Raw genomic sequence first — 15,262 nt, 5'->3', positions numbered from 1 at the left:
GTATAAAATAGCTACTAAGCAAACATGTGTCAGTTAGTGTCATGTGTCGACATCTACCTTGTATAATTGTAGTTTACAACTACAGTGCCATCTGTATTTTCAAACGTGGTACTTTTTAGTACATTACTTAAGTTATGAACTACCTCGTACACATACTGTCAGGTCTGTGCTCGTGGTCTATTTTATGGTAACACCGCCCTCTAGATAGGTATCTAGAAATCTGCATATAGAGATGAAAAATAGTATAATTTTGTCCAAATTGAAAACCTATGAATAACCTTTTCAAAACCTGGGAAGTAATTGGAATAGATTCAGTTTACAGAAAAAAATACAGTACAGTTTATATGATTTTTATTTTTCATTTACATCACACATAATTATGACTACACATTCACATTTAAACATTTATTATATTATAGATTAGTAAAGATTACTCACTCCTAACAAGAAAATGTACCCAGTTTTGAGAATTGAAATAGTTGCGTAAAAAAGTTTTGCCACGTCTCCGTGCTAAAATGTCCCTAAAATATTTGAAATAATTATTTATTTATTATGTAAAATACGCAATATTAGGAATATTAGTTATTTATCCTAATTTCCTATCCTAATATCCTAATTTTCTCTAAAAATGTTTTTATTTGTCAAGAATTCAAAAAAAGAACTTACTAATAAGCCGTTTGTGGCTTCATTCAAATTCAAGGCGGCAAAGTATCTTTACTAATCTATGATCATCACATTAAACGCTCAATAATGTGCGTCTTACTACAAAGTAATAAAAAAAACAAACAACAACAACATACCTAGATTCTAGACACATAAAACACGTTTGTTCTTCCAACACTACAGCTTACAAAATCTTAAATATTACTAAAGTAATTATAATATAACTTAAGTTTAAATACAACATCATGCCACTTAAAAAAGCATTACATCAAAATAAAAATAATAATCGAAGTATACAAATCAAAGTACAAGGAATGTACAGACTTTATTTTATGAAGTATTCTTCATTTTTGACTTTCGCAATAGACGAAATAGATCATAAGTGGCCATTGCAACTCATGCTTACCATGCTAACGTTATAACACTTATAAATTATATCCAACGTTTGTCCTACCAATTATTTTACTGAAAAAGTTCAATACACTTAGCCATACATCATTTACAAATACTTTTATCGGTATCGAAATTTGATGTAGAATACTAATATCTTTGTTTTAGTATTGCATATTATATTTATATAATAATATAAAATATAACAATTGTAATGTATTTAAGGGCATTTTTTATCAATTACGCCAAAGAAGGATAACTTCTTACATGCGTAGCCGCATTTTTCCTTTTTTTGATATTTATAGAAGCATTAAATAGGAGTGTTGTCCATCTGATGGTAAGTAGCAACTACCAGTAATTTAATCTATAACTATCCCCAAAAATTATTAGAGCCCTACTATAGGTTAGCAACAGCTGTATTTCTGCCTCTTTGTAAATAAAACCTCAAGTTTTAGTTAGCCTGTACATAAAATTAAATATAACACACATATAACAACAAACAAAACTGTAGTTTGCGTAATATATTTCAAATTAACCCAATAACTTAAATTAATCTGTTGAAAACATTTGGGACCACAATAACAACGTTTGAATCTTATAAATAACGTAGCATTAATATTTATAAAACATAATTGAGAATAATTAAGAGTGCAGTATAACTGTATGTTAAAAACTTAAATTCAAGAATAAAAAAACTACCTATAACGATTATTACAATTAGTGAACACAAACAGTAATTTCTTCATAATATTCACGATAAAATTATGTGAAAAATAATTTATTAAGTATTCGTATGCTAAGCTTATTGAAGTAAATCATAAAAAAATCTACATTTTTCTATAGAAATTACTCAAATATTTATGTTGTACCAACAGCTGGCTATAATTATTCAAAAAACTAAAACACTAAAATCACTTAATCATTTTCGTATATTGCCAATATTAAACTGAATTCCAACATTTAACAATGCAATGTGACTAACAACGGACCAAACCTTGAAATACTAAAACGTATACCGCAATAAAAAAATTAAATACTATGCAACTTTACTGTATAAAAACCTTACGAAATAAACCTAAGAATAATAATTTACCAACGATACTTTCCCTTTAAAACTAAACGCTTTCATAAAATTAACAAAAAAGTTTCAAAATCAGCATAAACTTTTTCACATCTTATATACCGGGTCACTGCAACTATACAAAAAAAAGGTTCTAAATCAACTATAAAAATATATTATAGAATGAGGGACTGTTTCTATTTACATACATCATATAAAATGATTTACATACTATGTATATATAAAAAATAATTAGATAAGAAAGAGTAGTATGTACAATCGAAGCTAACGAAATATATGTATTATATACCTATGTATGTTCCTAAAATGTTTTCAACAAATATAACCAAAGTTATTGAATTAATGTTATTATTGAATAAATGTAATTAAAGTAACGAGTTCTGACAATATGATTCATTTTGAACACCATTTGCTCATATATTTTGACTTTTTTATATTATTTCAAATATTGTATTGTTATTGTTTTCGAATCATTGTAACATCAAAACCTCAACAAAATAACCATTTGCTTTTACTACTAAAAAGTTACATTGTTCCCATTTTTTGTTTCAAATAATCTTATCATTTTCACAAGCTATCATTTAAAATTTTAGTTTATAAAGTGTTTTTGTAATTTACGAGAATAAAGTGGAAAAAGGGTTCGTACATCTCGGGCTCTGTGTTACCTCCTTATGTGTTTTGAACAGTTATAGTTTGCGATGACAACATGCAGTAACTATGACACCAACTAGAATACTTTGTATTTATCGGTATATAGATAATGCATTTAAATAAAATGTTACCAAATCCAAGCTATCGAATAATACATTTCTTTATAATATTATATACTATAAAAATCTGGATTAGTTCGTCTATAATTTAAACACTATGATAACTAGAATTGAAACGTTTTACTATTAAAGGTCTCCACAGCAAGTTTAGCAGTGAAGAATAGCATGAATGCATAGCATGAATTTAATATTTAAGTCGCAATAAATGTGACCACCTACGAAGAGACACAACATAGAATTCTTAACGCTAATACACATAGACAAGATAGACTTGAGTAAAAAAGAATATTAATTTACTAATATTCGAGCACATACAACGGCTAGGAGACACACAGGCGTTACATCCAAGCGTACGTTCCTATATTATCCATTTTATTCCAATATTTTGAAACACTTTTAGACAACCTAAACCTTTTTTTTTTGTTTTCGAGGGGGAAAACTTTAAAAGGTACTGGACGATGTGGGAGCGACGCCGGGTTATGTGGGATTTTTACCGCACTAAAACCCCCCCGGTGGCCATCCTCGGCGCTTGGTGGAGAACTCTGGGATCTCCGATGGAACACAACCGGAGTCCTCCGAGCGCGATGCCCCGGTCGGGCTCTTCCCTGGGGGAGCAGTTTACGCTCCTCCCACACACCTAGTGTTTACAACGGTATGCGGCCACACACACCGTCGTCCTTCCCGGGGTTACTTGCTGGACGGTTCGAGCTCCCACCCTTGCCGCCCGCAACCCCAGAAGCCCCCTTTTAGTCGCCTCATACGACAGGCAGGGGATACCGTAGCCCGTATTCTAGTCCCGAGACTAGACAACCTTACCCTATTTTCTTAATAGTATAATATGACTAACGATATGAGTCCATTCTAAATAAAACCGCCTACAATATTAGGACGTGGATGAACTGCCCGCGTCTGGTGGGGGTAAAGGTGCGTCCTCCTCATAAATCATAACCAACTTGCTGTATTCGCGCTTTCTCCGACGAGTGATGTATTTACTCTGAAAATATTAATTAATGGGTGTTTTATATGTATAACACTGTGAATATCAACATAGTTTAAACTAACCATGTATTGTCTACAAGCCATCTACGTCATATTTGCAAAGACCTTAACGCACAGCTAGACTAAAAGTAACAGTTCCAAGGGATGATAGAAGAAAGAAATACTTTGACATTACTATAACTAACATATAACTAACAAATTGCGAATTAACAATGATATAACTATAAGACAATTTTCATCGTAATTACTCTTTTATAAACATGAAATTTGACACAGCCAGGCTTCTGTAATCAACCCCAGATAGGAATCAAGCCTAATCCGAGGTAGGATCAAGTGTCCTGATATTACTAAGTTGGAATGCCTTATGTCTCAAATAAGCGTCTCTGCCTTTCACATCATTTAAACCAGAACACAACAGCGCTTAGTGTTTTTTTACCATTTAGCATTTAGTAGCAAAACAACCGCACCAACTGACTGTGTCACAGCCGCCCATAGACATGTAACCAACTCTATGAAGAACAGGTTTTCCATCTCTAGTCGATTGCAGATGCGTTGCTACTCTTAAGGGAACGTAGCCATACTATGTGACCCACTTAGGGGGTAGGGGGAGGGAGGTCTTTAAAATATTACGCTCAATCACAGTAGGTGGGAGGGGCTTAGATTTTTGTCACGAAGTCGAATTCATCGAGAGAAATCTCGCGCTTTTTTTACTATATTTGAACGTCACGTAGTATGTGTACGTTCCCTAAGGACTGAGATACGTCGCCTCACATGTAAGTAAATTAGCATTCACACTCTTCCAGGAAAAAGGCAAAAACTGCTTCACACTAGAAATAGGTGCGGCTGTGGTATCCTCCCGATTATATCCTCTACAGGAATGGACGGTGACGCATATATTTACAGTTGAACCACGACGGGTTCTTACCTTACCACCTAGTTGTACATTATCAGAAATGTTAAGAAGCCCAGATTCCTGCCAGAATAACGCTGTTTGTCGACCAACTACCGATACCGAGCCAATACCGATAATTAATGACGGCGCCGAAGTACCGTACATACATTTACTATAGCAGCTTGTCCACCGAACGTTCGTCACCCGAGCACCGTCATCCCGGCCGCCGATATTCCGAGTAGATCGGCATGACCGCTAGATCGGCACCGAGTTTTTGACGAGCCGATGTGCCGGCAATGTAAACACATTGGAACTTGTCCATACACAGCCGCCACACGAGTGACAGCTGGAACAAAATAAGCCGCCGATATCGGTCGCAATGGACAAACTATCGCCGTCACGACATAATTAAAATCGGCCGAATTAATCTCGTTCTCGGTATCGGCTCGGTGACGGTGCAGTGGACAAACAGCCTAAGAGTTTAAATTGATGACAAAACCTTATACATCATACTTTAATTGCATTCAATAATAAATAAAGCCGTAAGCAACATAATAATGGCCATGCAAGAGATGGTAGCAACAATCGCTGTAATAATTTTAGGTTCACTGCGTTCTTTGGGTGCAATGAAACAAACACACAAAGTATAAATAACGACAAACCATTAGGAAGTCACTTACTTCAGTGAAATGTGCCCCATCGCTTAGGCGTGACCTTAACCCTTAAATGCATAAAGTAGTAAAACTGCAACATACCATTCAAACGACCATAAAATTATTAGTATGAGTTCAATGCATGCTGTTGCAGGATTATTACTATCATGGTGATATATTAATTCGAGTGGCAACACACTTTTTTTCTTCACGACTGTCAAATTTAAATTGATTTTGACAAATCAAAGCCGATCGTAATTTTGGAGCGGATGAAAATTGTGTATTTGCTTTGCAGTGTAATTATTTGGTTTTCGAAGGTACGTTCAAACAAAATTAGTTATTTTACGTAATAATTCATCTTCTTTTCAGTACAATTTATAAGTTATAAAAAAAACTTTTGGTGTGTTCGGAAATTTTGTTTATTTTGTTGTTGTAAATCTGCAACAATATGCATTTACTAGAAAATGTCCCTGTTTAGTTACTAACTATCACTTTTATTGGTTTTCAGATGCCATACTTGAATCAAAAGCAAATAGAAGAGTATTTAGCTCTAATAAATGATGGAGAGATTTCGGAAGATGATCTTGAGGACTCAGATACAGAAGGTAATGAGAATTTTTATGAAAATGGAGACGATTTGCTTCACGATCTTGAGAGTCCATTAGAAGAGGAAAATGATGACCCCGATAATGATCCATTCATGGCAGGAGACCCGCCATTGATAAATGAAGCTACAGCAAATGATCAAGTGCCACAGGTTCCATTCCCCTCAACAAGTCAAGCTAGTCGCCGAGCAACTATGAGAGGACTCGTATGGAAGGTAAAAAAAATTGTTTTGAATTCTGACCAGACAGCTTTTCATGGAGACACTACATACCCACCTGAACTGAAGGATGAGGCTACTACTGGTACTCCCTATAGTATTTTTTCACATTTTATTACATCAGAAATAGTTCAAAGGATTGTGGAAGAGTCTAATTTGTATTCCGTTCAAAAAAATGTGACTAAACCATTAAATTTATCTGAAACTGAGCTAAGAAAGTTTATGGCGATACTGATATACATGTCTGTTATAAAATATCCCAATGTACGGCTATACTGGTCAAATACTGTAGGTTTTCAACCAATCAAGGACATAATGACTGTCAACCGATTTGAGACTATTCGTAGATTTCTACATTTCAACAATAACGAGAAACATTTACCCAAGGAACACCCACAACATGATAGGCTCCATAAGATAAGGCCTATAATTAGCCATCTAAATGAGAAATTTGCTTTAGTTCCTATGGAACAAAAACTCTCAATTGATGAACAGATGTGTGCCACAAAAGTGGCACACTTCATGAAGCAGTATTTACCTAATAAGCCCCATAAGTGGGGGTTTAAATTATATGTGATGTGCAGCGTGAAAGGTTATGCTCATAAATTTGAAATATATACTGGCCAAGAGAATGAACGGCTTCCAGATGAACCAGATTTTGGGCCAGTGGGAAATGTTGTAGTCCGGCTTGCTAGAGGTGTCCCAAGGCATATAAATCATATAATTTATTTTGATAATTTTTACACCTCTGTACCTTTAGTTACCTATCTTGCCAAACAAGGAATCTATAGCCTAGGTACTGTGCAATCTAACAGGCTAGTGAACTGCAAACTGCCAGACAAAAAAACAATGATGAAGAAATCTGTTCCTCGTGGAACTTATGAAGAGCAAATGACTGAATTTGACGGTATTGATTTGACAGCAGTTACTTGGAAGGACAATAAAGTTGTAACTTTTCTATCTTCATATGTTGGAGCTGAACCTGTGGGCCAAGTAGAAAGATTTGACAAGGCAAATAAGACTAGAATTAAAATTTCATGCCCACATATAATAAAGGAATATAATGCCCATATGGGCGGAGTGGACCTAATGGACAGCTTTATTGGGAGGTACCGAATTGCAATGAGAAGCCGAAAGTGGTATCTTCGTATCTTTTACCACTTATTGGACATGACGGTAATAAATTCTTGGCTTGTGTATAAAAATTTAAAAACAACTGAAGCCAATTCATCAGTTCTAAACCTATGTAACTATAGACTGGAACTAGCTGAGGTATTAGCCAAAGTAAATAACTCATTTGAACTCTGCAACAAAAGAGGAAGGCCAAGTACCAGCAACAGTGTTGAAATGGAAATACAAGCAAAAAAAAGGAGAGGACCAGCTCAACATATTCCTCCTAAGGACATAAGGACTGATAATGTTGGTCACTGGCCTGGTAATTGTGTTCGCAGCAGATGCAAAATGCCTGGATGCAAGGGATACACGCAAAACAGGTGTGAGAAGTGTGGAGTAGCTCTTTGTCTTACCACAACCAAAAATTGTTTTAAAAATTTTCATATGTAGTTATTGTCTAGTGAGTGCATAGTGTTGTAGTTCTGCAACAAATGGTTTTTAATAAAAATAGCTATGAAAATAAAAAAAACTATTTTTTTTATTATTTTTCCCTAAATCAGCATATTCATGGCTCCAAAATATATTTTTTCTCGGTCTAAAAATAAAATCATGCATTTAAGGGTTAAATATCAAGCAAGCATTATTACTCCTGCATTATTTTTAGTAAGTCTGCAGCTAAATAATATTAATTTGAACTATTTAATGAATTTTATTGGAATTTACAAATGAGCGTGCAGTCCATCCGATGGCACGTGATGTGGCGATGGTGTTAATACTATAAGCAGCTCCAAATGAAAGAAAATCATTCACACATTACAAACTATGGTAAAAGATCTGAAAGCGTCTAAGACCAACCTGGATTGGAGTTTACTTTTCAATGGTAGTCACAGATGTCAGTGTGTACTTTTATAGCAACTTACCATCAGGTGAACTACATGCTACATGTGTTAGGTTAGCAAAATTAGATTAATTAATGAGGTAATGTATAATACCTTGGGCGGTTTGACTGCAGTCTCTTCTTCCGAGCTACTGGAGCTCGTGAGGCCCTCCTCGAGGGTCAACCTCGCTGCCACGCCCTCCAGCTGAAGATCCAGGTACAACTGACCCAGTTGCTCGTTCACCAAAGTTGGCTGGAAGTAAACGATAATTCGATTTGTATGTGTCATTAGCGTACAATAAACTAATATAACTAATAATACACGATGTCACTATAATAATAAAAAAATATTATGATAAAATAAATAAAAAACACATATGTATAGTCCGCGAGTTCTAAGCTGAGCTTTGCATTTGTGTGAGTGCACATAGATAGTGTAGGTGTGAAGTCAGATTTAACACGTTCAATGCCAATACGATTTTGTTAATTCCTTCTTAAGGTGCCGTCTATATTTCACGATGAACTCGCCAGGCAAGTCGGTGGCACTACATATTAATTTAAAAAATATCTCAAATCGGAATTTAATACCATCGTTATACTTTTCTTCCGAAACAAAAGTACATAGTCAACTTTAATAATAAGTAATTTTATTTCATGTTTTTATTGTCATGTAATAAATCATTAATTAAAAGGTCGAAGACCTGCGACAGTGGACAATGCTATTGTAATTCAAAGCATTTTAGGAAACATTGGCGAAAAACATTAGACTCGCCCGGCGAGTCCCAAGCACATGAACGAAATTTATGTCAACTCGCAGGGCGAGTCGTTGGCACTGAACGTGTTAAGCGCGATGCGTCTTTTAATTGATTTAAACCGATTTATACTGCTTTTCGGAAATCGTGCAACTTCCTCACTTCTTGTACGTATAGCAGAATTTTTTAATATTTAATATTTTGTTTTAGTGTTAGATTTTTTTTTGCAAAATAGCATCCAATATAAATAAATGTGAATGGGGTAAATACTTTAAAATATCAAAAATATTTTTTGTTGAAATGTAATTTAAATTAAGACAAATATTTTTTAATTAGCTATAAATGAAACGTTAATACTTGGTACAATTCATGAAATTGAATTTTATAAAAAAATGTGAAGACAGACTAAAAATTAAAAAATAAAGAAAATAAACTTTGTAGTAGTTAAATCTAATATTTTTCTGCATTGTACAATTTTCAAATCACGGACTTAGCTTTGATTATATCTAGACTTTCGCGAAAAATTTGTTTTGATTATAAAATTGTACAATGTAACAAAATGGTGGGTTTAAATACTACAAAGTTTATTTAGTCAATTTCATTGCATATTGTGAAAATATTTTTACTATCATTTTTTAAAAAATATATACAAGAATACCTTCAACTTATGTACCTAACAAAAATTATAAAATTTACTTTTGGTTTTTTTTTATCGGACTCGACTATTGTGTTCACTCACACGAATGTAAAGCTCACCTTAGACCTCGCGGACTGTACTATACATATATGTTTTTTTAACGTTAAAGAAATATAACTTTTTCAAATTCAATTATGCAGATTTACTTTTTATCAAAATCGGTCTCGTAACTCCTGAGAAATGTTCACTATCCTTCATAGTTTCGGATTTGACCATCCACGTACGTTTGAAAAAAATACCCTAAAGGTACACAGAGTTCATCTGCGAAATAAATCTATATTTATTATATACATCTCATCTAATTTAATCAGCAAATTAACCACTTCCCATATGATTTAATGGTGTTTTAATAACAGAACAGTATCTTACCTGTTCTACATTTTTCATTCTCTGTTTGTCTGCATTTAAGACTTCCTCCATACTTTTCGTCAAAACTTGGTATCTATATATAAGTTCCGATGTAACGCAGACCTAAAATAGGATTAACATATGTTATATTGAAATATCTAACTGGTTTGATTTGATTTTATGCCTTAATAACAAACAAATGTGTGTATTTTTTTTATTGCCGTGCCTTAATAACAAACAACTGGGTGTATTTTTTTATTGTCGATATGTAAAAGTGTTTATATACATTAAAAAAAATTATATTCCAGCACCCAAGGAGACATTGCCTAACAGGTATTTTAAATTTAAAAATTGAATGAGATGTAACATGTTAAAAAGTTGGATTTTAACAACTGACCTGTTCCATCCATGGCGGTTCCATTTTTCTCCTCATCACCTTTTTAGGTTTTTGCGTTGGATTGTAGCCCATGTCATTGGAGCTTAACATGGACGGCGTATCATCTCCCTGCGATTTTTTGGCCCAGGAATATGACTATAATAACAATTAGTATGAAATTAATCATATAACTGAATAGAGAGAAATAAAGAAAAGTTGTTTATTCATGGTTAGGCAGCAAAATATTAATAATTGTTAAAATATATTTAAACAGTACCACTTAATTAATCCCATGCATTGTAGAAATTAACATATGTATGTATAGTATGTATAACAATAATAAGCTTATGAGAAAAAACTTAGTGTATAGATAGCAAAAGAATCTGTAGAAGAGTATCTGTGCTGCAATATAGCGTGAAAGAGCCGACACAGTCTACGTCGGAGATTAAGACCAAAGCGCCGATTTTCAATGAGGCCACTAATCAAAAAGAATATCTAATAGTTCGCATCAGCATATTTATATAAAATGGAATACTATTTGCTACTTAATGATGTCTAAGCAAAAATATGTATTTGTCTCTGTACACATTTATAGATAGCCACACCTGTTTTCGCCTAATAAAAGTAGTGTTAGTGTTGCTGTGTTCTGGCTGGAGGCTGTGGTAAAGGGGGCATTTATTTCCGAGGCGTTCCAACTTAGTCCTCTGGGGTACCGGCGTATCTGTGGTCGACCTCAGGCAGGAATATTGTCTGAGGTTGATTACAGATATCCATGCGCGACAGTAGCTACTTATCCATCAGAGTGCATGCTCGTCTGCAGCTCCTATATTAAATTCGGCTCGAGATTCCAATATTAGGCACCTTTGATTTATCGAATTATGTATATTGTAAACTAATCATCATCTGCTATAACGACGGAGCATCAAAAAGTCTGTTAGGTTTTTTTTTCAAGAATAAGGTCTCAAAGCCACTTTCTAGTCTATAGGTCGTTAATGGGTCAACGACGTTTGATATATTTTATATGTATATTTTTTATAATATAGCAATTCTATATTATAAAAATATATAAGGTCAGCATGCTGTCCTTCTGATGGTGAATGGCTACTGCGGCCCATGGACATATCTGATCAAATCTAGATAACATTAGAAATCGTACACAGATGCGTTGCTACCACCAAACCGGAACACAGAAGCGCGTAACACTTATGTTATTAGGCAGAAATAGGTATCGGCGGTGCCTCCAGAGTCGATCCAGAGGTTTTAGTGCCTTTACAAAGTAATTTATAGGAGAGTGTTAGCGATTCTTACCTTATCATCCTTGCTACCGCTACCCCTCTTGGCATCACTTTCCTCGGCGCTGCCGGATTCCGTCTTGAAAAAAGATGAGTAAAAAGACGAGTAACTAGATTCACCGTCCGTTTTATCAACAACATCGTCGGTGTTACTGCCCCTCCTGGTGGCTTCGCTTTCCTTAGTTGTATCTAAGTTTTCCATGGTCTATTGACAAAAGAATCTTTCAAATAACGTTTGTTACGATAATTATGGAAAATGTCAACTATCAAAATATTGATCAACCTAACATGTTACATACTTATTCGATAAATTGCCAATCACGAAATATGTCTTAAAATAATATCACATGAAAAATAACAAAACTTTAGATTATAACACGCTTCGTGACATTTACTGCTTCTTGTAAATTCATATACTTATAATAACATATAAAGTAGCGTTTGCTACACTCATAGCCTCACATTTGGTTTTTCCTGCGTCGTCAGTGCCATGAATACACAAAAAAATATATACACAAACAACAAGAACAAGAACAGCAATCTAAATTCATCACTTAAATATCTGTCTTGCCGGGGATTGAACCCAGAACCCACAAGTGTTAGAACGGTAGCATGACCTCAAATGTTCTTGTTTATCAGTTCCAGACACAATACAGGACGCCATTGTCATTTCTCAATCACATGTTAAATTATTTACACTAATCAATAATTAATTTGTACGGGTAATATTAAAAATACTCCTTTTAAACGAACAATACTTCAGAGTAGCTTGAAGTGTGTTCGTCTGCATAATTCACTTTTTAAATAATTATCCTTGATATATCTTCGAACTGTCATAATACAATAGATCTTAAAATAATTTTCACAAGTTACACAATACAGGTATCGTAATACGTGTAGTATCGTAATTCTATATCATAATGCTACACACTAAAGAAACAGTTCAAAAAGTCCAACAAAAATTAATGTATTATAGATTGTTGCATTATATATACAGGGTGAATTTTTAAAACGGGCCTTCAGGGCCAAATCTGAAACTATAAGGATTAGCGAAAAATGCTGAAAGGAGTTACGAGGCCGATTTTGATAAAAACTAAAACTGCATCATTACTTTTTTAAAATAACTTTTCCCTAGCCGGGAATCGAACGAGTTCATTTTGAAAAAAAAATACACCGTCTATATTATTCCACTATCTGATAGTGTTGCTTATAAGGATCAAAATCTGGGAAGTAATGATAAATGACAAACTAAAGGAAAAGCCTCAATTTTAAGAAAATACATATTTTTTATATTAATTTGGCAGTTAAGTTTCCCCCATTCATCAAATTAAACATTTCGGGTATTAACGATTTTTTGGCTCAATGTTTCAAATCATTCGAAATGGACGTTTTGTTCTTCAAGAATTTATATTTTTATGTCCGACTTAGTTAAGGTTACTTTTAGGACCATTATAATAGATTTAACTTGCTATGGGCGGAGTTTCGTTTAATACAGATGTAAAATTGACAATTTGCGAGAATGTCTTTTTCGAGTCAAATCGAGTGATAACTAAAAAAAGAGATATAGAAAATTATACTTACTGTTGAAACGTAGTTATAAACAACAAACATTAACAATTTACTATTTAATCACTTATCTATTTTTATTAAAAAATAAATCCTAAAAACGGCGGTAATTTACTTGCCAAACTATTACTTTCGCATACTAAGCCGTATGTCACGGTTATAACATCGAATAATTAGTTGATTAACCAACAAATTCTTCAATGGTATGACTTACGTATGTTTCTAAAGAATTACACATAAATCATTTGTTATGTATAATCCTTAAGGATTAGTATAGCAATGTATGGAAAAATATGTATTTTCTTCAAAATGTTCCTTTTCCTTTGATTTGTCACATAACATTACTTCCCAGAATTTGATCCTTATAAGCGACACTATCAGATAGTGGAATAACATAGAGGGTGTATTTTTTTTTAAAATGAACTCGTTCGATTCCCGGCTAGGGAAAAATATATTTTAAAAAACTAATGATGCAGTTTTAGTTTTTATCAAAATCGGCCTCGTAACTCCTTTCAGCATTTTTCGCTAATCCTTATAGTTTCGGATTTGGCCCTGAAGGCCCGTTTTAAAAATTCACCCTGTATATTGAATGTAATGCAGAAAATAAACTTAACAAAGCATCTATATAAAATCAATGACATTAAAGAGGCTTTTGTAAGTTACTGATATATTAATTTAACTTATAAAAAAGGATGCATTATTGATCAGCACCATCTATCAACGATAAACGGGCAAAATCAAAACAGTATTATTTAATATTTATTACAGAATTATTGCTAATTATGTTCAAAATAAGTTATATAAAATTATCAATACGTTTTAAATGAATTCTAGAATTATAAAACATTCAGAAACAATCCAAATTACATATAATAACATGTTTATTGAGTCTCATATAAATTTCATCCGTAAATTGCAACAAGAATATTTTATAGATGGCAAAGAAATTATAATTATTAAGTTTTAAGTTATAAAACGTTTAACATTGTTTTAAATATAAATAATTATATTATATTAATATAAACAATTATATTAAGTTACCATTATAATATTTGGAACCAAAATACATAGATTGATAAACTTGCAAACTTACAATTTATAAAACTTGCCACTAGATGGCGCTATTTTATATTATTTTGTAACATACTTTATGTAATACGCATTATTGAAGTAATATAAATAATCCGAATAATTACAGATATATGTTTGTTTCTCTTATCATTTTAGCAGATGCGTTCATTTACCTACCCTTTTTTCTACTCGATATATATCATAATTATCATTCGTAAGGAGTAAACTCCAATCGTGCGTCGTAGCTGACACACACACACTTTTTTATAAGTTAAATTAATATATCAGTAACTTACAAAAGCCTCTTTATGTTAAAAACTTATTTTGCTAATATTATATCTTATTCAATTGCTTACTGATTTTATATGTTACTCTTCTTTAAAAACGTTCATAAAAGATTGTTAATCATATTATGGCGCCAATGTTCATATTTTTCACAGTGTTTATAAATGATCAAACCTATAACTTAATTTATGCAAAAATGTAAACAAATTAGTTAATGACGTTTTAATGTTTTATATATTGCTAATTATTTTTATTGTAATAATTACTTTCATATGGGATTTGAACTTACTGTATTTTAAATTAATAAAAGCACTCTTGATTCATATTTTGGTTTCCGTTACGCCTCAACTTTTCGTGTTACACTTGATTTTACTCCTCATAAAATTTCCGTACCGGGCCTTATAACTCAAATCGTTTCTTAAGGAGTAAACTCCAATAAACTCCAATAAGTATTCAAATTAATTGAGTATCTTTCCAATGATTTGCGAATTCGTAGTAAGTCTTGACAAAACTGTTACCGTGGACGATGGGCGCCCAACTCTAACCTTAGGACTGAAACTGTCGGCCGATTTGATGTCAGACGATAACGTCTCCAATTTTCTTTTCACGCTCTG

At 33.1% G+C, this 15,262-nt stretch overlaps 1 protein-coding gene across 1 annotated transcript in view; it reads right to left on the bottom strand.

Moving 5' to 3' along the window:
• Positions 1–3,415: 3,415 nt before the first annotated feature.
• Positions 3,416–15,262, bottom strand: part of LOC140746651 (period circadian protein-like) — a 44,683-nt gene continuing 32,836 nt past the window's right edge. Inside the window, exons 18-22 of the mRNA XM_073078768.1 lie at positions 11,743–11,931; positions 10,456–10,590; positions 10,080–10,181; positions 8,377–8,514; positions 3,416–3,898 (exon numbers count right to left, since the gene is read on the bottom strand). Of these exons, the coding sequence (XP_072934869.1) occupies positions 3,788–3,898; positions 8,377–8,514; positions 10,080–10,181; positions 10,456–10,590; positions 11,743–11,931 (675 nt within the window). The 3' untranslated portion in view covers positions 3,416–3,787. The remainder of the gene's footprint in view (positions 3,899–8,376; positions 8,515–10,079; positions 10,182–10,455; positions 10,591–11,742; positions 11,932–15,262) is intronic.

The sequence above is a fragment of the Epargyreus clarus genome, unplaced genomic scaffold (assembly GCF_041222505.1).
Source record: "Epargyreus clarus isolate Ecla_fem2 unplaced genomic scaffold, WU_Ecla_fem_2.2 ptg000013l, whole genome shotgun sequence".
NCBI lineage: Eukaryota > Metazoa > Arthropoda > Insecta > Lepidoptera > Hesperiidae > Epargyreus > Epargyreus clarus.
The sequence above is the reverse complement of the archived record's forward strand: the minus strand, read 5'-3'. Positions and strand labels throughout refer to the sequence as shown.